The 23,495-nt window shown below is 47.4% G+C and overlaps 1 protein-coding gene across 4 annotated transcripts in view; it reads left to right on the top strand.

The window, feature by feature from the left end:
- Positions 1-23,495, top strand: part of CSNK2B (casein kinase 2 beta) — a 98,648-nt gene that overhangs the window by 56,054 nt on the left and 19,099 nt on the right. For all 4 annotated transcript variants that reach the window (XM_086924630.1, XM_086924631.1, XM_086924629.1 and 1 more), the window contains exons 3-4: positions 21,129-21,231; positions 22,233-22,348. In XM_086924630.1, the coding sequence (XP_086780756.1) occupies positions 21,129-21,231; positions 22,233-22,348 (219 nt within the window). The remainder of the gene's footprint in view (positions 1-21,128; positions 21,232-22,232; positions 22,349-23,495) is intronic.

Consider the following 23,495-nt stretch of genomic DNA (forward strand, 5'->3'; position numbering starts at 1 on the left):
GTCAGAAGGGAGATGGGCCGGTAGTTAGACAGCTTCGAGGGGTCAAGATTGTTTTTTTTAGGAGTTCTTTTACTATGGCCATCTTCCAGTTCGGGGGGACGATGCCCTGCGAGAGGGAGGTGTTGATTAATTTGGCCATCGGAGAAAGGATGGTAGGGGCGACTAATATTAGAACATTAAATGGAGCTGGATCCCGCGGGGAGCCACATTTGATTGATTGGAGGATGGGGAGGAGAGTGTCTTCTGTAATGGGGGAGAATGATTCTAGGCTGAGATCAGATTGCTGAGACACGGAGGAGGGCGGTTCTGAAGGGTATTCAGGTTCATTGGGAGGGAGGAGTTTGAGAATATTTTGGATTTTGTTGTCAAAAAATTTGGCTAGCTCGTTACAGCGGTGATTGGAGGAATCCAAGGGCGGAGGGGGGTCTGGCGTTTTAACGAGTTTTTTCATGATGCAGAAGGTTTCCCTGGAAGAGATGGAGGAGGATCTGATTTTTCTTTGAAGAAGGCGGTTTTGAGGGCCTTTTTAGGTCTCGCCTGTCTATGCGCATGCGCATCGAGCAAGGCGAGAGTATTGCGAGTTATCCACTCTTTATCTACACTGCAAGGAATCGTGGCGATTCCTTGCAGTGCCCGTGACTTTTAAGGTCAATGCGCATGCGCATTAAGCTTATGCGCATGCGCATTGACCTTAAAAGTCATGGGCGCGTGCATGTCCGTCTTTGTTTACCCGCTCCGCCCCCTCCCGCCGTGTCGCCTTGCCTACTCTCTTCCACAGCCTCCCCCAGCTCCGCCCCCTCACTACTTGATTGCACGGCCGCTAGGCCGTGCCTCCCCTACTCTCCTCCCCCCCCCTCCTCCTCTCCTCCCTTGCCTGCCTGCCGCTAGCCTTGTTTTTAATCGAGCGTGTTTTGTTCCGAGCCAGAGCAGTCGACTTGTCATTTGAACGTACTTGTCCGAGAAATATATTCGTTGTAAATCTGCCAAGATCGGTTCATTAATGCATGAATATTTCATGCAGGCGCGGGCTGATAGAGGCTTTGCGGATGCGCTCATTGTTGTGTCTCCTTTGTACATCCTGATAAGCGGTATCTGTCTCTTGTTGTCTTTCTTAACATCCCACATTCGGGTTGAGACACTGCAATCATTGGTACCACAACAGAGGAAGTCGAAGCCCGTCCCTTTTCATTCAATGTGTTTCGCCTGCTCAACCTTGTCAGCGCGTGGCACTAAAGAAGCGTCACAGATCTGGCTCGGAGGTAAAACGCTGTGAGCGCAACAGCCCCCAAAAGCTATGCACGTCCGTCCGTCTTAGTTTAATTTAACCCGCTCCGCCCCCTCCCCTTCCCGCCGTGTCGCATTTCTCCTCCCCCCTCCCCCGTCCGTCTTAGTTTAATTTAACCCGCTCCGCCCCCTCCCCTTCCCACCGTGTCGCATTTCTCCTCCCCCCTCCCCTCTCCTCCGTCCGTCTTGTTTTTTTTCTAATTTTCAATTCCCTTAATTTCTTTCCTCAAAATTTATTTAGACGCCGTTTGTTTATTAGAGGCGCATTCGCCTCTCAGCATACGCCCGAGCCATACCTTTTGTGCATGTGTTTTCGCTAAATAGCAAGCATGCGCTGGTGCTATACACTGAAATGCCACTGGAGAGCAACATTCGTTTAGCATGTAAAGTTTACGGCAGCACATGCGCACCTTATGCGGTAGCCAGGTCTAATGGGGGACATTAATTTACTCAATCTGGGCAAAGACATTCATTGGACTACTGTTTCCGGTTCTGCAGCCGCTCTCACCTAAGATGGCGATCATGGCAGTCCATGAGTGCTTTTATATGAGGGCGACTCTTCGCTTTTGAGTATCTACTTTGGAGAGTGGCACACTAATTCTGTGGAAATATTTAGCATTTTGGAAGGGCGATCTGAAGGGGGCCCAAAAACGGTTGCACGCAAGCAAAGGTATGGTCCTTATATGCACAGAAACAGCGACCAAGGAGCAATGGGTAGTCTGTCTTCTTTGTCTAGCTCCCAGTCCTCCCAGAGCAGTCGTGCTGGGAACAGTAACTAGAGCTATGGCCTTGCAGCCCCACCTAAGTCTTGCGAGACCCAGTGGGGTCCGCCTGCCTCACGCACCTTGCAGTGAGTAGTGACACATCTCCTGCAGCTTATTTTCTTATTGCCATCTAAACTAGCGCTTTTGGTCCCTGCTAAGGTGCTCCTTCATAGCACTGTGCTTCTCTGGCCCTTGTTCTGGTATGGTTTATACGGCAAATACTCTAATCATAACCCACAGGCTTCCAGCTAGTTGATGCTCCGAAGCGGGCTTCTCACTGTGTGAGAGTAAATGTGTAAAAAATAAGTGCCCACCGTTTCTTGTCTGCAAACATGTGTTCATCGATGTCTTATTTCTTGTGGGAAGAACGGAAAAACCATATTTTTAGAAGCACGTTGGTCCGTTCACAGTAGAAAATGTATTGGCTTTTCTTTTCCATAGAACATGCTGCGTCCTAGTATATCAGTGCAACTCTTTTGGTGATAGTTACAAGTGTTATCTCCTAGAACCACCCTGTGGCGTTCATTGCACATGACTTGAAGTGCCTGTTACCTTAACGTATTAAAAGACGTGTTTCATTAAGAAAACCTTTTACTCGGCTAACAATGGTTTTGTACAATACACTGCTTTAAGTTGGGATAAAACAAAACGTGATGTGGCCAAAAAAGAACATACATCCTTTCTAAGAGGCATTGCAGGTGTAATTAAGGGTGTTGCTCAAAACAAGTTCAAGTTTTACCATTTGCCCCTCCCCTGGAGAAAGGACCCCTTCCTTGTGTCCTTCCACTGCTGTGTTCTCAGGTGCTACTTTTTAGGGTCAACCTGCAACAGCTCATGAATATACACTCTTGCTAGCGATACTTTGTTGTATACAGTAAAGGGCTTGCAACCTGCCCATTGCTTACCATTTGTTAGAATCAGATTCACTCTGCTTTGCTGCATACTTAATCACCAGGAGAAGCCATGCGTCACTTCACTCGCCCTCACCCTCACTCACCCTCAACACCTCACCCTCAACCTCAAACCCTTACTCTCACTCACCCTCACTCACCCTCACTCACCCTCACCCTCACCCTCACTCACCCTCACTCACCCTCACTCTCAACCCCTCACTCTCAACCCCTCACCCTCACTCACCCTCAACCCCTCACCCACCCTCACTCACCCTCACTCACCCTCACTCACCCTCACTCACCCTCACTCACCCTCACTCACCCTCACTCACCCTCACTCACCCTCGCTCACCCTCACTCACCCTCACTCACCCTCACTCACCCTCACTCACCCTCACTCACCCTCACTCACCCTCACTCACCCTCACTCACCCTCACTCACCCTCACTCACCCTCACTCACCCTCACTCACCCTCACTCACCCTCACTCACCCTCACTCACCCTCACTCACCCTCACTCACCCTCACTCACCCTCACTCACCCTCACTCACCCTCACTCATCCTCACTCATCCTCACTCATCCTCACTCATCCTCACTCATCCTCACTCATCCTCACTCATCCTCACTCATCCTCACTCACCCTCAACCCCTCACCCACCCTCAACCCCTCACCCTAACTCACACTCACCCTCACTCACCCTCCCCCCTCACTCACCCTCAACCCCTCACCCTCCACCCTTCGCCCTCAACCTCTCACTCACCCTCACTCACCCTCAACACCTCAGCCTCACCCTCACTCACCCTCACTCACCCTCAACCCCTCACCCTCACCCTCACCCTCACTCACCCTCACCCTCAACTCCTCACCCTCACTCACACTCACTCACCCACCCTCACTCACCCTCACCCTCACTCACCCTCACCCTCACTCACCCTCACCCTCACTCACCCTCAACCCCTCACCCCCACTCACCCGCACTCACCCTCACCCTCACTCACCCTCACTCACCCTCACCCTCACTCACCCTCACTCACCCTCACTCACCCTCACCCTCACTCACCCTCACTCACCCTCACCCTCACTCACCCTCACCCTCACTCACCCTCACTCACCCTCACTCACCCTCACTCACCCTCACTCACCCTCACTCACCCTCACTCACCCTCACCCTCACTCACCCTCACTCACCCTCACTCACCCTCACTCACCCTCACCCTCAACCCTCGCTCATCCTCACTCACCCTCACCCCCTCACCCTCACTCACCCTCACCCACCCTCAACCCCTCACCCTAACTCACCCTCACTCACCCTCAACCCCTCACCCTCACTCACCCTCAACCCCTCACCCTCACTCACCCTCAACCCCTCACCCTCACCCACACTCACCCACACTCACCCACACTCACCCACTCACCCTCACTCACCCTCAACACCTCAGCCTCACCCTCACTCACCCTCACCCCCTCACCCTCACTCACCCTCACTCACCCTCAACCTCATGCTAAAGATTTACAAAAAAACCCATAAACAATTCTAAAAGCACTAACTCTAATGCTGCGAGACCTATTGCATTTCTAATGCTTGTTATAGTTTAGGATAGAGTGCTTTTATTCTTGTTTTTCCTGGGTGTCGAAACCTTTCCTCCATGCTCTTTCTGCTTTTTTGCAGTGTTTTTTTAGGAGGCGAAGTTCCTTAGTGAACCAGGGGGATATGGTCTTTCTCTCTGGTTTGGGGGCAGATTTTTTCGGGAGAACTAAGTCCAGGGAGGTCTCAATCCATGCCGAGAACTTGGTGTCTGCTAGTACAGGGTCGGGGTCAAGTGAAGGCAAGTTTCGACCAGGGGCGTACGAGCGTGCTGGGCGCAGGTCTGGAGCGGGGAATGGCAGGAATCTGCCATTTGAACCGCACTAGGAAGTGGTCTGATCAGGGCACGGGGGTAGGTGCCAGAACTTTAAGATCGGAAATGTTAGAGAAAATAGGGTCTAAGAGGTGGCCCAATGTATGAGTGGGTAGGTGATTTCCGAGGTGGAGCTGGTGTGCAGCGAGATCCAGTGCCAATTCGGTTGCTAGGTTGTCTTCGGGGCTGTCAAAATGGATGTTCAGGTCTCCTAGGATAGTGAAGTTGGGTAGAGTACTGGATAAGGCGAGGTAGGTTTCAAGGAGAGAACTGCAGAATTGGCCAAAGGTGCCTGGGGGACGGTTGATGAGTATCCCAGAAAGGGAGTTCAGAGGGGAGAGTTGAATGGCAAAGTGGACGCTTTCGCAGTCTGAGATAGGGCTGTCGCGGAGGCGGCAGAAAAAATGGTCTTTATATATTATTGCTATTCCTCCTCCTTTTCCCTTCGGCCGGTCAAGGCGTTGGATCAGGAAGCCCGGGGGCAGAGCCTGGACGATGTCTGGGTCAGATTCTTGAGAGAGCCACGTTTCTGTCAGAAACAGAACCTCGAGGTGGTGATTTTGTAGGAGCAGGGATATTTCAAGAGCATGTTTGGGCAGGGACCTGCAGTTCAGCAGGGCCATGTTGATTACCAGGTGAGTGGGGTTTCCGGGGGGCCTATGAGTTGAGAGCGTGTACGAGCAATGGCGGCAGTGGCTGCGAGATTCCGCAATGGAGATGGAATGGGAGCAGGGAGGCAGTGGAGCCTGTCTCAATTGAAGCAGAGTGTCCCTAGAGTAAAATGGGGAGATCAAAGGTTTGGGGGCCGCAGTGCTGGGTCCTGGGCCCGGTCCGGCGCAGACGGGCTTACCTTTGGCGCACCTTCGGCGCGCCAGGTGCGCACGTCCGCTGCGTGGTCGGTTCATGGCAATTAAATACTGCTCTGCCTGCCGTCTAGCCGAAGCGTCGGGCGTGCCAGGGGGAGTGTCAGGCCGTGTGTGTCCGCCCTCCACTCAAGCAGCGTCAGCTGTGGTGGACCGGGGTCGGAGCACACGAGCCTGGAGCAAGTGCCTAGTGCAAGGAGCAAGTAAGTTTTAAACAGTGCGAAATAGGCAGTGTGGTTTTAAAGTCAACAACAGTGCAGGACAAGGTAATTTTTAAAAATCAAACATTCGCGCTAGCAGCACTCAGAACTGTGCTGCGCTCTCTGCTTGCCGATTTAAATACTGCTCCGCCTGCCGCCTAGACACCAAAATGAAGACCATCTGAGTATAACTGGAGTTATGGATTTTTAAAGCAAAAAGAAATCCATGCATTTCACTCTTCCAGAACTTTAACATTGCGGTCAACGGGGATAAACATTAGAGACATTCGGTCACTTGCAAGTTGAGTTCAGTGGAAACCACTGGGTGGTGAGGTGGAGGTTCCTTAGTACCATGGTCCAACAGTCAGTTGAATTTTACTTGGCTCGTAGGGCCCGGGTGCTGAGTTGTCCTAGCTGTCACTAGTGGTCAGCTGTGGGTTTGCTGGGTTTACTTCTTAGCCAAAACTGGTGAGGAAACTGATGCAAAAGCTCGACAAATGGGCCACTGAGGCATGTGGGTTGAAGGTGTTGCAGGGTTTCCTCGACTCAGAGTCAGACAAAGGTAGTTGTAGCCGGACTGACCACCAACAAGCCTTGACGGCGGCAAATTCAGCCTTGGGTTGCTTTGACGTCCTGGAGTCTGGGGAAAAACAGTAGCTGCCTGAAACGTGCTGGAGGTCACAAATACGTCTCCCACAATGCACTAGACCGTTTACTTTTAGGCGATCCTTCGGCGGGCCTGATGGTCAGTGATTCTTTGGTTCCAGGAGCCTGCTTTACCTGCGGGCTACAGGGGACTGGTACCTCTAGTCCAAGGGAGATCTGTGGTTGCCTTTGGCTTTCAGAGGCGTTCCTCATTACTTTAGTACCTGTCTCCTGGTCCAGGACGAGTCCTAGTTGTGCAGTTGCAGGATGGTTGCCACAGGTCCCTGTTATCCTGCTTATGCTTCGTGCAGATACTGAAGTTGCTGACTTGGGTCTCTTTGTCCTTGGTTGCAAGTTGTTCATATCTGACTACAGGGAGCACCTTAAATCTTAGATTTAGGGTCATTAGGGATATGGGTGCTAGTGGCCAATGGGCTACAAGCCCCAGACACTAATCTGCCACTGAGGTGACCATTTCCTGTGGAGGGTGGAACCTTTTCTACCCAGAATCCTCTATTCTGCCACTTTAAAAATGGCAGAACCCTTCTTCTTTACAGACCTGGTAGCCTACCCAAGGGATGTGGCTAGCCGCCTCCGCTTGTACGCCTCCTGACTATGTAATTATCCTGCCTGGGTCGCAAATGTCCTGGGGTGGGGTGGGGCTGTCTTTTTCATCTTCTAGGAGGAATGCTGATTGCATATCAGAGGCGGTGAGTGCTTTGAAGCTCACAGCCTTGATGGACTACTCCACTAGGCATTCTCTCTGGGTGGAAGGTATCGCCCCCTCACGTCCAGACCATAGTTTGACTCCTGAGAGAGATCACACCTCCTGGCCGGAGTCTGAATCCTGTCTTGGCAGCAGTAGCTGTAGGCTGTCAGCCAGGGCAAAGGAAAGGCTTGTGAATCCAGGTAGGCAAACTCTAAAGTAGCCACCTGGGTGCATGTCACATTAAATCAAAACTTGGGGAAAAGTCTGGATTGATGAGACAAGTTGTTTGATACCCAACATGACCTATTTCATTGAGACCACAATAGAGCTGGAATCTTTGGGATGCCCAGGTGCCAGCCCATATTATCCTATCACCCACTGAACACTTCTAGTAGTCCTTAATGGACAGAGGCTACTATAGGGACATATAAGCTTGCCCTGCTTCCTGGGCTTTGTATGCCTACCATAGGGGTGACTGACATATATCAAAAATTGGGCTGTGACCTTGCCACTGATGGTGAGGGCAAAGTCGAGGTGGAGCGGTTTGCACTACTCCTGCAGTCTGTGATGGCAGGACTGCTGTCATCTGTTTATTTGGGTCACTCAAGGTGGCACAGTCAGTGCTTCAGACCCTGGTGACTCCTTTAACTCCCTTGCCCTGGATACCACTGGTACCACTTGCCAGGGACTTAATGCAAATTGGAGTTAACAATTCACATACTTCATATTTTAGGTAGAGAGCACTGGCACGGCTCCAGTGCACTTTCAGAGTCCTAATCATCCGCATTGGAGAAGTGTGAGGGTGAGAAAATTATGAATGATACAAAAATGGATGAAGAGGGCTGACTGAAAGACCCTACAAGAATATTTTAAGAACAGAAGGAGGTCCCCTGCAACAAGCTAGCTTGCCCCTTGCATGGATAATATCAATGAATTTCAAAAAGCAATCTCCTGCAAGTAATTATAAAGTAGGTTAATGGGCACAATAAAGGACACACAGTGAAACATTCTTGTTAATACAAAAGTAGAAAAATCGTTTTAATCTTATAAATAACAATGTCAATGTGTCTAATTATAAATAGAAAAAAATACATATCTTTTTTATTTTAACAGTTTTATATAGTGCGAACTTGACCCTAAGGTATCGGGTATCGGAGCGCTTTACACTAGCACCAGTTGTTACATGAGGACACATTAATTTTTGTTAGGCACAGGGGAGATTAAATGATTTGCACAGAAGCACAGGATGTTGCGTGTCTCTATCGAGACTCGAACCTGGTTCCCCAACTTCTAGGTTGACCGCCCTGCCGCTAGGCTAACTGTATCATGATTAACTATCAAGACATACTAATATATATACCTGTGCATATGTTCACTTCTCATCCTTTTGATTGCCAATGTGTACCAGAAGTTTAATGTATTTGTGCACTATTTATGTTCATAACTCCAGATTAAACCTGGTGTTTTAGTTAACTGATACAACAAAAATGCATATTTGTGACTAAATTTGGTAAATGTATGATTTTTCTATGCGCGTTTTGGCAAATTGCCTTCATCAGAAAGGCACAAGATGGATGAATCGGGGAAATGTCTGTAAACAGAAACATTTTCCTTAATTAGGAGTCCTCTCAAGAACCTAGAATATTTAGTATCAAAATTAAAAAGAAATAGTTAAAAATGATTTATGTAGTAAATCAGCTCCTCACCTGGTAAGAAAGTATGCTCTATGATGTAAGTAAAGGGAACATACACTATAGGTTAGTGGCATGCTATACATTTTTTTCCTCTGACACACACTACAAGAGTTCCTTACTAATAGCTAGCTCTTTTTGATTGTTTACGTATACCTAGGGGAAGTGAACAAGCCTATTTCTCTCTCGGTTTGATACAATTCATGCTATAATTTCCCACAGTTAGAGTACATGCTTATGCAGATACACATGTAATGCTGCCCGAGACGACTCAAACTAGAATTGAAAAATGATGCACATGCATATTCCAGTGTGTAGTTAATCTAAATGGTGTCAGAGTAAGATAAAAACCAGCCCCTATAGGGAAAATATATTTACATAATTTTGCTAAAATTAAGTTTTGTCTAACGCCAGGCCTTGTGATGGAGTTGGATTCACACTTAGTCTTACTGGAAATCCCCAGCGGTCAAGGTGCGTTGTTGTTTAACTTTAATTTTGTATACAGATTCTAGAAGCATTATAGGGTGCAGCTTACACTGCATAAATGTCTGTTTGCTGGAAAATGGGTCCATTGCTTCCATGGCAAGAGGACTAGTAAATGTTTTGATAGTTACTCTACTGAATCTTGGAAGCCACTGTCCCATCAAACCAGAGCTGAACAATCTTGTCCTCGTATAAAGACTTGACTGTACCATGCTGACATCACATTTGTGCACCTGTGCTTTCTCTTCTGCTTATTTTTCTCACTGGATTGTCAGGGTAATGTAGAAATACCTTGGGTCATGATTATTCCCTTGTTGCTCTTAATGTTTGTCTTTTTTATACCGTTTGTATTCTTTGTTGTTAAACTAGTTCTGGTCTTTGACAGATTTAATACATTTAAGCTATTGTAATAATTCTTTTGTTGGGTAGATAGGGGACCTATGGTCTTGGCTACGTGAATGATTTATATATATATATTACCTCGTTATACACAAGTATTAGCCATAAGGACGGTATGAGAGCAGCAGAACACTACTTGAGACAAAGACAAGAGACTCATAAACATCATAGCAAAATGATTCTCGATATGATAGACTTTTGTTTGCATAACAACATCTTTCTTTTCCAACATCTTCTCTACCAACAGATTTGCGGCGTAGCTATGGGGGCCAGTTTCTCCCCAAGCTACGCCTGCCTCCATATGGGATGGTGGGAGGAACTGGTCCTCCATAGAAAATTCAGAGACATACTAAGGAAACATGTAAAATGTTGGTGGCGATATATAATGATGATTTGTTTTTTGTTTGGAGGGGTGCAAGAAACGAGGCAGAAAAGTTTATTCATGATTTGAATCAAAATGACATCAACTTGCATCTTAGTTCAGAAATAAGTACTACCAGCGTAACATTTCTGGATGTGGAGGTATATGTGGAGGGTGGGAAAATGGAGACTAAAATACACAGAAAACCCACAGCGGTAAATTCCATCTTACATGCCAATAGTCAACACCCCAGACACCTGATACAGAGCATTCCCTATGGGGAAATGCTCAGATTGAAACGCATATGCAGCACAACAACGGAGTTAAAAAGAGCCCAAGAAATGAGCAAAACTAGGTTCCTACAACGTGGATACTCGATAGCATACATTGACACCGCCATAAGAAAAAGTAATGAAGTAGAGAGAACATCACTCCTACAACCAGCCCTTGCTAATAAGACCACAAATGCAGTAGACACATCCTCACAATCGGAAAAAGAATTTAGGATGATCGTGGGGTATAATAAGTACCACAAAAAAATCAGATGCACAATACAAAAGAATTGGCCTCTGGTGAAAAACGATCCAGTATTGGGACCCCATCTTCCCAAGAAACCTACTGTCACAAATAGAAGAGCCCCAAATATGAGAGACCGTCTGGTGGTTAATAACCCAATAGAAATCCCGAAAAAGAATTGGTTTAATCAAAGACAGGGTTTCTACAAATGTCAAACCTGCAAGGCATGTATTAATGGCGTAAACACGAAAGGTTTTGAATTGGCATTTGGCAAAGGAGAACATCAGATAAAGCAACTGCTAACTTGCAAAAGTGAGTACGTGATTTATGTTCTGGAATGCCCCTGCAAGCTGAAATATGTGGGAAGTACGAAGCTGCAGGGGCATAAGAGAATATTACAACATATACGTGCAATCAAAAATCAAGATCAGACATATCCTGTTGCCCGACATTTTAACGAAAAACATCAAGGGGATGTTAGACTTTTAAAAGTATTTCCTGATAGACACTATACCCCAAAGTAAGAGAGGAGGGGACAGAGATGAAAAACTCAGGAAACTGGAAACCAGATATATATTCTGGAATTAGATTCCAAACATCCAAATGGTCTGAATATAACAGAAGACCTATGTACCTGTATATAAGATTAATAACTCACAGATATATGAAGGGAATATGTAAGCCAGTCTCAGTATAACAAGCATGTGAGATTGGCGAGTCCAATAGATAAAATATCAGCATCCCCTTTGCTATAGCCCACAAAAACAACAAAGCCTCATGAAGAAAAAGAACAGGATCCTTCTAAATGAAATCATAAAAAAACAAACAAAAATCTTTTTAAGACACATGTAGAAAAAAATCTTTGAAGTTCATATTTTAATATTAATTTCTTTTCTTCACTAACTAGACTTTAAACACGATTTATTTTTTTATCCAACTTCACTTTTGCAACAATTTCTATCATGATCATACTCTCACCAGAGGCTTCTGAGTGGAGAGATACAAAAAGCTACACTGATAGGGAAATTTAAATATCTTAACCCCAGAAACCCTTTTATAATTATGGAAGAGAAATACTATATCCAAAAGTAAACCCATACAAGTATAAACATGACCATTGAAAAAATATAAAATAAAACAACGCCTATTAAAAGTATATATCTTGTGCATGGGAAAATGGTTTTATATGCATATAGATAGAAATGATAGATTTTATACAGGCTTTTACTTATGTATAAAGGTTTGAATGTATATTATATCTATTGATAATATTTATTTGCTAAGATTGCACACAAAAGCGAAATTTACACAAAAAAGTATTTAAACCGAGATAACAATTGCGAATTTTGCACAAGAAGTAACAGAAACTTGCACAAAAAAAGATGTATTGCACTGCATAATTTACACACAACGCGTTATTGCACAATTGAATGTGTTAAATCATGTATTTAAACTTTTAAAAAAGAACAGACATAATTGGGTACTATACCGACATGAAAATGGAAATGTCAAAAAATGTAGCTTTTTTTGCACTTAAATTAGAGCACTGTCACTTTAAATGCATCACGAAAAAAGAAAAAAGTGTGATTTGTTGGCATATATTGAGTCATGGGGTCTCCATGGACAGCTGAGGCATTTGCAAACTCACCGGGTGCACACGCTGGGCTGATCCTGGGCTCTACGGCTGCCGCTCGCTCCACCACGCGGCAGAGGAACTACAGCCCCCAGCACCCTCGGCGGTGACACGCCCACCAGGAAACGCGCACAAAAGCCGGAGGTCCCTGCGGTCGAGCGGGGGTCTCCACGGACAGCTGGGGCATTTGCAAACTCACCGGGTGCACACGCTGGGCTGATCCTGGGCTCTACGGCCGTCGCTCGCTCCACCACGCGGCAGAGGAACTACAGCCCCCAGCACCCTCGGCGGTGACACGCCCACCAGGAAACACGCACGGAGGCGCACAAAAGCCAGAGGTCCCTCCCGCCTCGCGCGCAGGCAGCGCCGGGCTAAGCCCGGGCAAAAGGCGGGCCATCTGTGGCCGTCCGGGGCAGGAGGAGGCAGGGCTGGGGCACCCCCCTAAGTCTGTATCATGGGCAAAAGCAAAGGTGAGGCACATTCTGAACAGGGAGGTAAGAAAGCGAAAATTACCACTCAATCTGAATCTATTTTATCGTACCTCTCCTCAGCGGTTGGGGCCCTCACCAAAGAAATAGCACATACCGAATCTGAACTGGGCCTTCCATCAACCTCACCTTTGCCACAAACATTTTCACCAGCTGCGGCACCACCAATCCCTCTGGACCCTGAGGTGCTGATTGTAAAGCCCACTACAGCTGTGACCATAGTGGGGCCCACCTCACCCACTAGTACTATGGCCCCCTTAGTTCCAGAGCCCGCCCCCGTACAAGTAAAAGGCGCAAAGCATACCACGAAAAAGAGGAAGAAAAAGGAGGGTACACTTTCTACACCCTTATTGTCCGAGAGCCCACTGCGCGATCAATTAGAAACCCTGTTCACCTCACGCATTGAACCTCTAATTGTAGATATAGCCAAGGACATTGTGGAAACTCTTAACACCTGCCTATCTGGCTTATTGGCTAAATGCTCCCTAGTCGATAAGTTAGTAAAAGACTTTGCTACTATATCCTTACAGCTAGCCGGAGGAACTGCCCTAAGGGACTTGGGTCCATCAGAAGCCATAGTCACGGCGAACCCCTTACCTACTAGCAGTGGGAGCACTAAGGACTCTAATGGCACTGGACGACAAACGGCTAAAAGCTCTTTTAATCAACCCTAAGAAAGCCCCTCAGCCAATTGACAGCAAACCGAAACTGAGTGATGGGTATCGGGACAAACAGCTTGGCTACCCAACCACTGAATTACCCCCAGAAGCAGCCCCGCTTGTGGCTGTTTTTGTGGGCGTTCCCCCACTGTTAGAAGGGGTGGCGGAATCGTCATCGGCCCTTGTAAACAAGGCAAAATCTTGGTGTGCAGGGAAATGCAGTGATAGGTCTGATATAGCTAATAATGAATGTGATTTTTGCTCGAAGGGTAAGTTGGATTGGGAAAAGGGATAAACACATTAAGGGTGACTGTGTCATTGTATATTTTAATATCCCTGATGTGGCCCATAGACTGTTCTGGGATGGTTCTAACATTACCAGCGAAGATTCTCTGAGCCCTATCCCGTTAGGGTATTTTTACCAGCCCTCTCCACCGGCTTGGGGACTAAGGTATACCCGACCTACTAGTCGCAGGGAGACCAGTCGCTCTTTGGCAAGCGGGCATAGGCCCAGGACACAGTCACAAACCACTCCTGGGAGTATCTTGTCCCCTTACATCACGCCGTTTGAGGCGCCCAGCCCTTGTGTCAGTGACTCAGACCAACCGTTATGCCCCTCTTTCAGATATAGAGGAAATGGACTGACAACCAGCCCTTACACATAATATATGCCCTATGCCCAACACACTTAGAGAAGCAGAGGTCTGCAAAATTATTAGCTGGAATATTGCAGGCCTAAGAGCCAAGAGGACAGACACATCCTGGTTGGAGTTTATTAAGGCACACAATATCATTGCATGCCAGGAGACGTGGGATAGCTCCCCGACTTCTGGGTGGATGGTTTAATCACCTTAACTACACCCGCAGTCCCAAGCCGATCAGGTAGAGCCAAGGGGGGTTTAATGTCCCTGTTTTCCCTCAAACTGAAAGGCAACCTTAGGCAGATCCACTGTGACTCATTAAATCTTTTAGCCATAGAATGGGTTGTCTCGCCAGCCTGTACCATCCTTTTTATAAACTTCTATAATGCTTGGGAGAGAATTAATGAAAGAGAACACTTGGCTGGGCTGGATAATTTTCTCTCATTGTATAGTTCAAATCACACTAATTTCGAGCTGGTTTTACTAGGTGATTTTAATGTACATCTCTGTAATGAATTATGTAGAACTGATGATTGGGAAGATCTACAGTATAACCAGGTGCCACATTTTGAACATTCTAAAGGGGGGAGGCTCTCGAGGAACTAATGGCATCGTATAACTTGTTCGAAGCAAATATCACGGAGCGGGGTGACAGGACAGTTACCTTTAAGGGAACATCCCCCGGTTCCATAGTAGACTACATTTTTGTGTCACCGGGTATATTATCCAGAGTTAAGAAACATAATGCACTTTTTGTAGCCTTTAGCGATCATAACCCTGTCCTGTTAGTGGTACAGAGGGAGGACTGGTTGTATACCAAGTTACGAGGGGATGTCACGGGACCGTCAGTTATGTCCCACAGATCAAGGACGCAGATTAAAATGGGCGTATGTGGTCTCCAAGAATTTCATGCAGGAAATCTTACCTAAGATTGGGCCCCATATAGCGATCTGCCAGAAGGTAGGCACACCTGTTGAAGATATCATGAGCATCTTCGAATTTATCTGCTATGGGGTCTCAGCCGCTCTAATTGTTAAATGTACTCCAGGTCCTCCTAAACTCCACAGGTGGTTTGACGACAAGTTCTCACAAGCCCACAGGTCACTTATGAAGGCACTGAAATGCAGTCCGAAAGACAGGGGTAAAATCTCAGAAGCAAGAAGGGTGTATAAAGCAACCATCACGGGGAGAAAAAAAGCGCTCAAAGAAGCAGCCTGGGACAATCTAACTTCCTCAGCAGTTGTCCGGGATAGCTCATTGTTCTGGGCCACCGTGAATCATCCATTCCTCTCAGACAACTGCTCCATGGATTGTGTGATACCTGATGACAAGTGGTTATCCCACTTTGGTACAATCTATGGTTCTGGGGAGATGACTAACCAAACTGAACCGTGGGAACCCTTAGTGTGCGCTCCATTGGTCTTCACTGTAGGAGAGGTGGAAAGGGCTATCCTAGAGACCTCTAAAAGGAAAGCCCCAGGCCCGGATGGGGTGCCCGGTGATTTTTACCTCTCTGCTCCAAAACTGTGGGCAGGTGTCCTAAGTCAGGTCTTCACAGCGGCCAATAACAATATTTCCCCCAAAAGTTGGGCAACTGCGGTTATCGTGCCAACCTTTAACAAGCATTGGAAATGCAATAGGTCTCGCACCATTAGAGTTAGTGCTTTTAGAATTGTTTATGGGTTTTTTTGTAAATCTTTAGCATTTTTGTCTCCTGTAGCCAATGCTAAAGAATTAAAAAAAAAAAGCCATAAACATTTCTAAAAGCTCTAACTCAAATGCTCCGAGACCTATTGCACTGTGTGAGGGTGAGGGGTTGAGGGTGAGTGAGGGTGAGGGTGGGTGAGGGTGAGTGAGGGGTTGAGGGTGAGTGAGGGTGAGTGAGGGTGAGTGAGTGGAGGGTGAGGGTGAGGGTGAGTGGAGGGTGAGGGTGAGTGGAGGGTGAGGGTGAGTTGAGGGTGAGTGAGGGTGAGTGAGGGTGAGTGAGGGTGAGTGAGGGTGAGTGAGGGTGAGTGAGGGTGAGTGAGGGTGAGTGAGTGAGGGTGAGTGAGGGTGAGTGAGTGAGGGTGAGTGAGGGTGAGTGAGTGAGGGTGAGGGGTTGATGTTGAGGGTGAGGGGTTGAGGGTGAGTGAGGGGTTGAGGGTGAGTGAGGGGTTGAGGGTGAGGGGTTGAGGGTGAGTGAGGGTGAGGGGTTGAGGGTGAGTGAGAGTGAGGGTGAGTGAGGGGTTGAGGGTGAGTGAGAGTGAGGGTGGGTGAGGGGTTGAGGGTGAGTGAGGGTGAGGGGTTGAGGGTGAGTGAGGGGGTGAGGGTGAGGGTGAGTGAGGGTGAGTGAGGGGGTGAGGGTGAGGGTGAGTGAGGGTGAGTGAGGGTGAGTGAGGGTGAGTGAGGGTGAGTGAGGGTGAGGGTGAGTGAGGGTGAGGGTGAGGGTGAGTGAGGGTGAGTGAGGGTGAGGGTGAGTGAGGGTGAGGGTGAGGGTGAGGGGTTGATGTTGAGGGTGAGGGGTTGAGGGTGGGTGAGGGTGAGTGAGGGTGAGGGTGAGTGAGGGTGAGGGGTTGATGTTGAGGGTGAGGGGTTGAGGGTGAGTGAGGGTGAGGGTGAGTGAGGGTGAGGGGTTGATGTTGAGGGTGAGGGGTTGAGGGTGAGGGGTTGATGTTGAGGGTGAGAGGGGTTGAGGGTGAGAGGGGTTGAGGGTGAGGGTGAGGGGTTGAGGGTGAGAGGGGTTGAGGGTGAGAGGGGTTGAGGGTGAGAGGGGTTGAGGGTGAGGGTGAGGGGTTGAGGGTGAGGGTGAGGGGTTGAGGGTGAGGGTGAGGGGTTGAGGGTGAGGGTGAGGGGTTGAGGGTGAGAGGGGTTGAGGGTGAGGGGGGTTGAGGGTGAGGGTGAGGGGTTGAGGGTGAGAGGGGTTGAGGGTGAGGGGGGTTGAGGGTGAGGGGGGTTGAGGGTGAGTGAGGGTGAGGGGTTGAGGGTGAGTGAGGGTGAGGGGTTGAGGGTGAGTGAGGGTGAGGGGTTGAGGGTGAGTGAGAGTGAGTGAGGGGTTGAGGGTGAGTGAGGGGTTGAGGGTGAGTGAGAGTGAGTGAGGGGTTGAGGGTGAGTGAGGGGTTGAGGGTGAGTGAGGGTGATGGGTTGAGGGTGAGTGAGGGTGATGGGTTGAGGGTGAGGGGTTGAGGGTGAGTGAGGGACCGCAAAGCTATGGGGGGCAGAAATACCACAGGAGGGGGCTATAGCATAAATACCACTGGGAGTTGATAGAGCGGGAAAACGGCCAGAGATTTGCAGGGCAGAGAGAGCACCACAGCGAGACAGCAAGGTGCGAACTCTGTGAGATATTGTGACCGGCGCACGGTGGGGCATTCCCAGGGTAGAAACGCACTGGGACAGTGGCAGGACAGAGAACCCGCGCGAAGCTGGAATGGCAAGAAGATCTCTGGGGTTGGTATGGCTTGAGTACCACTAAGGCTGGTAGGAGGGGTGTACCACGTGAGACTGGGGAGTGTGAAATAGGAGCAGCTTTGTGAAAAACGCCGGAGGGTGGTCCGTGGAGAATTTGGAGATTATTGAAAGCATGGCGGCGCCCCCAGATGTTCTTGTTCTGCGTACAGTGTTGTGGACGCGCAAATAGCCGGAAATACGTGAATTGCTCACGGCAGCAGCGGCGGTGTTTTTGGCATATGCTGCGCTGCGGGAACGTGTCGGGCGTTATTTCTTGTGAGAATATAATGTACATGTGTCAGAAGCGGGAGCAGAGGGAGTGGGAAGATGGAGAGACGGAAGGGTGTGGGCAGAGAGAGCAGCGGTAAGAGCAGGAATGGGGGGGGGGGGAGTAGGGAGCAGCTGAGAGGAGGAAAGGGAAAGGGGCCAGAGAGGCGCTGCCAGTGGAGCCAGCAGAGAAATTTAGAGATCGGGGAAAGGGAATTTACACAAAACCTGACCAGAAGGTGTAGAGAAGTGAAGAAAGGGAGCGAGCACTGGGAAGTAAAACAGAAAGGGGTAGAGTTGTACCGAGAGTGGAAACAAAGGAAACGGGGATGAGAGACGGGTAGGGAGAGGCGGAGATATGCAGTGAGATCGAAAACAGGAGGATAGAATGGAAAGTGAACGGCCACGAAAACCCCAGAGAGTGAGAAGGAGAAAGACAGAGGGAATCAGACAGGGAGCAAAGATAAGGGGAAGCTAAACATAACAAGCAGCAGAGCACGGCGTCAGTGTTGGCATTGATGGGGGTAGGGGGGAAGTGGGGATTTAAAAAAAAATGCGACACGGCGGGCAGGGGAGGGGGCGGAGCGGGTAAAATAAACATACAAGACGGAGGGAAGAGAGGGGAGGAGAAATGCGACACGGCGGGAAGGGGAGGGGGCGGAGCGGGTAAAACAAACAAGACGGAGGGAAGAGAGGGGAGGGGGAGGAGAAATGCGACACGGCGGGAAGGGGAGGGGGCGGAGCGGGTAAAACAAGACGGACGTGCACGCGCTTTTAAGCTCAATGCGCATGCGCATTGAGCTTAAAAGTCACGGGCACTGCAAGGAATCGCCACGATTCCTTGCAGTGTGGATAAAGAGTGGATAAGCCCCCATAGTCTCGCTTGCTCGATGCGCATGCGCATCGACAGGCGAGACCTAAAAAGGGCCAGCGCGATAACCCAGGTTGCTACAGGCCCATTTCCCTCTTGGACTCTGCGATTAAATCCTTGGCAGAGTCCTATTGTTCCAACTGAGAGAAAACATCAAGAAGGGGGAGGGACTGTCAAACTTACAGTATGGTTTTAGGGATAAGAGGGGAACTGTGGACCAATGCCCCAACTTGCAACTACTGATCTCTAAGTATACAGTCGCCAAGGAGGGGTCTTTCTTACATTCATGGACCTCTCCTCGGCCTTTGATATGGTCAATAGGGCAAAATTGTGGCCAGTTATGCTGGAGATGGGGGTGGACGGCTCTTTGGTGAATTTTATAGCCTCCCTACATCAGGACTTGTTTGCCAAAGTGAGAGTGACAAAAGAGGGTAGGTGCACCACTTGTTTTAGATCGGAGAGAGGGGTTCGGCAGGGTTGCATCCTGGCCCCTCCTCTTTACGATCTATATAAACGGGCTTGAGAAACATCTGATGGCTGTGGAGGGGGATGTTCCGCGCGTAGGAGAGAGGAAAATACCAGCTCTCCTATACGCGGACGATGCTGTCCTGATAGCACGCACTGGGGTGGGTCTCCAACGCTTGTTAGACTCATTTGGTAATTTTACGGACCAGTTAAATCTCAAGATCAACACCAAGAAGTCTCATACCATGGTGTGGCCCGTAAGAAGCATAAAACTATGCCTCTGTACTGTAAAGGAGAGGTTGTGTCCCAAGTAACATCGTTCCCTTACCTGGGCGTAACTTTTGATGAGAAGGGCACCTGGGGTCCACAGATTAAGCTAAAAAAGCTGGCCATGACTAGAGCCGCTTCAGCCCTTGTGGGGTTTGCGAACAGGCGGGGAGAAAGACCCATGGAGGCCATTTTAAAAATATATAACGCGAAATGTATTGCTATAGCTATATATGGCGCACCCCTATGTGGGTACTTGTCTAACGATCTTTTACAAAGGGCAGAAAATAAATTCCTTCGTGAACTACTCTCCGTTCCCCAATCCACCCCCACTTTCTCATTGCATGCAGAGCTGGGTCTAGATTATATCTCAGACAAGCTGAGATTGGCTCCCTTAACGTGCTCGTTAAAGTTATGGCTTAATGAGGAATTATCTCTTAATCACGTTATTTTGAAGGATGTCATGTCTCTTGACCAAAGGAAGAAAATCCCCTGGTTAGAATATGTACGCTTGGCGTTTGAAAAACTTGGCCGCCCAGGTTTATTTAACTTGCCATCTTCTATCAGGGTTGAGGATATTAAATGGGTCAAAAAACACTTTATGGAGAATGCAAGGTTGGCTCGGGAGGAACTCGAGCTGACAAAAACATCAGTAAGATCACACTACATGCTGCTATCCTCCCCATCCATAGAGCCTTACCTTACCTTTGTTACCAAACCGTTACATAGACATCTCCTTATTAAATTCAGATTTAATCAAATTCCTTACGTGCTGGGCTGCTTCAAGCATTGGAGCACGCCAGAATCAGGAGCCCCATGTAAATGTGATGATTTCTCAACGCAGGACACTTTGCACTTTATAATGTTTTACAGTATCTTTAGGGAGCCAAGAAATAAATATTTAGTACCTGTTTTAAAGGAAGCCGGTTTTATACAAGACAGGCCTGCCCTGTTGTACTTGCAGTCTTTAGGTAATATTTTCATCACATACTCTGTGGCTAGCTTTTTAGTTGCTGCATTTAGAACCAAGTCAAGGCTTAAAAAGGGTAACGTTGTAACATGAATGTTGACATTTCTGTCACGTTATTCATGACTGCTTAATGTGTTGCACAACCTGAAGATCTGTAAGTACTTTTTAAAATTGTAAATATTACTGTGTTTTTATTGGCTTTTATGATTTTAACCAAATCAAATAAAGTGTATTTTGAACTTGAACTTGAGTCAGGTGACAACCTTCAGTGTCATGTGATCAAGATACGTCAGGTACCGAAACGCCTAAAGGCCGACAAAGGAACAGCTGAATAAATAAGAACTCTTGGCACCAATCTGGGTCTGTGCTACATGTTGTTTTTTACTGGAAAAAGAAAGCGCAAGCGATCAGTGGAGTGGTGTGGACCCGTGACCAAGGTGCGGCTGCACCGAAACACGTCGGGTGTTGTTTGGCGTTCTGTGTGGTAAATAAAACTTTACGCTAATGAATCTGGGCTCGAGCTAACTTCTTTCTGATGGTAAAGTTGCTGTGTTGAAATATATATATATATATATATATATATATATATATATATATATATATATATATATATATATATATATATATATATTAGTGTAAAACTTTTATGTTTGCCACCAGGTTCTTCTACTTGTTTCCCTCTTTACGTCATGTGATTTCTATGAACTCTAACCATTATTTTTGTCCTTGCAGGTGGACGAAGACTACATCCAGGACAAGTTCAACTTGACGGGACTCAATGAGCAGGTCCCGCACTACCGCCAGGCCCTAGACATGATCCTGGATCTTGAGCCAGGTGAGCCAGCCTTTTTGGAAGTGCCGCCTTATTTTAGGAAGTGAGGTGAGATGGTAGAGAGGGTTGGGAAAGAAATATGAATTCATTTCCCATTTCCTTTAACAGTAGTTATTTAGTACAGAATTTTTCACAGGATCTTAAGATTAAAGAATTCCTGACTTTCCTCCCTGCCTTATTGATGTCAGGAAGTCTAATAATGTTGTGACTCCTAGCTGGTTAGATGTACTAGGGCTAATGATAACCAGTTCACATGCATGAATGTTTCTTGATGTGCAGACTACGTAGGCATAGCTGCTGAGGAAGGTATTTCAAAACATCCTGATGGAGGAATCGTTCAGTATATCAGCAAAGGAAATTGGAGCTTGCATCTTAGCATCACTAGAAATTGTATACATTTGAAGATCTGATCTCCTATTTGCCTTTTGGTGTTTAATTCATGACCTATGTGTCTTGAGTTTACCTGGAGCTACACTTTTGTTGAATTCTGCAATTTATGGTATTTATTTGATTTATTTGGCCAGGGACTTTACAAATCTGATCAATAAAAGGGGCAAACATAGTCTGCAATAGCACTTTTGTTAATCTATGAACCTTCAGATTGCGCAAAAAACTGAATTCTAAAAGAGCCAGCTGGTCTCATTTCACCCTCTCACTTGACGTTGACTGTTTGGTAAACCTCTAAAGTTTCACAGACTCCCTGTGCCAGCGTGGTGCTATTTTTTGGGCCATGGTGACTGTGAAACTCGTTTCTCACAGTGAAACGGTCCTAAACATCCTGCTGTCGGTCTTTCCTGTGACAGTATGGTTCTATGACTAAGCCTCTATTTTACTCGTGATGAGCTTCTCACATTGCCAATTTTAACTAGCTGGTAGTCAATCGCAAGATCTTCAGCATAACCACCATTCATGGATTGTTGTAGGGAGAAGATCTGCTCCCCCTACCCCCTACCCACATATCACAAGCCACTACTGCTCTTTTCTTTACCTTTGTTTCTCCGCAGATGAGGAGTTGGAGGATAACCCAAACCAGAGTGACTTGATTGAGCAGGCAGCTGAGATGCTGTATGGCCTCATCCATGCCCGTTACATTCTCACGAACAGAGGCATCGCACAGATGGTGAGAAGTGGTCCCTCTTCTGTGCCAGTTGAAAAAGAATGCTATGGGCTGATGACTGTGCAGGTGGAATGTATACATCAGAATTGATTTAGCTAAAACCTCCTTAGAGGGCGACTTAATCTGTTGGTAGAGAAGAACAGTTTGTCTTAAAACCAGGTTCTAACAGTATGATCTAAGCCTATGCTTTCTAAACTTGCTGCTTTAGTCTTGGGCGTAGTTTTACTTCAGTATCAATAGAAGTGAACTGGTATTGCAGGAGTGGCACTGGGTTTGGGGTTTAGTTTGGTTCGTTTTTTTTGCCTGCCATGCTCATCTCGCTGTATTATGCCATAGTGCACATTATGGAAAGCATAGTGTACTTTTCCTATGTGTTACAGTTGGGAACTGCCCATTTAGTACACCTATATTTTTTGCTTATTACCTTATTTTGAACTTTTTACTGTGGGTGAGTCTTACTACTTGTGTCTCACCCACAGTAATCACATGGTAAATGGACTGTGCGTGTTTGCCATGCCTTTTTAAGAGCAGGCCCCTGCAACACACCTAGGGTAAGGGGCAATTGGCAGGTTACATGTGAACCTATTTGCCCAAGCATGTGCACGTCTGAGGACATTTATGAGACTGCGAATTGTGCGCAGCTCGGTAACTGCATTCAGGTATCCTTGTTGGGGCTGTACTTTGCAAGGTTAGGTAGTGATCTGGGATATGCCGTATAATATTAGTTGTCACTCAAGGTAAAGTCAGTATGGTTTACTGTTTTGTCTCTTGTGGTACATTATTGTACACATGCAGGAAATCTGCCCTGGAGTGCAGTGTCTCTTCCTTTTGGCCTACAAAGTCAAGCAAGAAATCTAATTCTGATCAATGTGTGTGCATAGTTCAAATATGTGGATCCCAAGCAGTGATATGAACATCTAATAGGTCGTCCAAAATGTTCATGCTTCTCTGGCTCAGCTCGGGATCTGAGCCCAGGCCTTTTGTCACAATGCTGAACCAAGTTAATTACTCTGCTCCACATTAGAGGGAACAAAGGCCTCCCCACTCAAAAATAGTAATTAACAGTGCTTCCCTCGGCTCCTGAGGTTGGAAGGGTGGGGAATAAAAGCTTCATCTGCTAATTAGCTGTTACACTGAATCAGTCCAGACA

The sequence above is a fragment of the Lissotriton vulgaris genome, chromosome 5 (genome assembly GCF_964263255.1).
Source record: "Lissotriton vulgaris chromosome 5, aLisVul1.2, whole genome shotgun sequence".
Classification (NCBI taxonomy): domain Eukaryota; kingdom Metazoa; phylum Chordata; class Amphibia; order Caudata; family Salamandridae; genus Lissotriton; species Lissotriton vulgaris.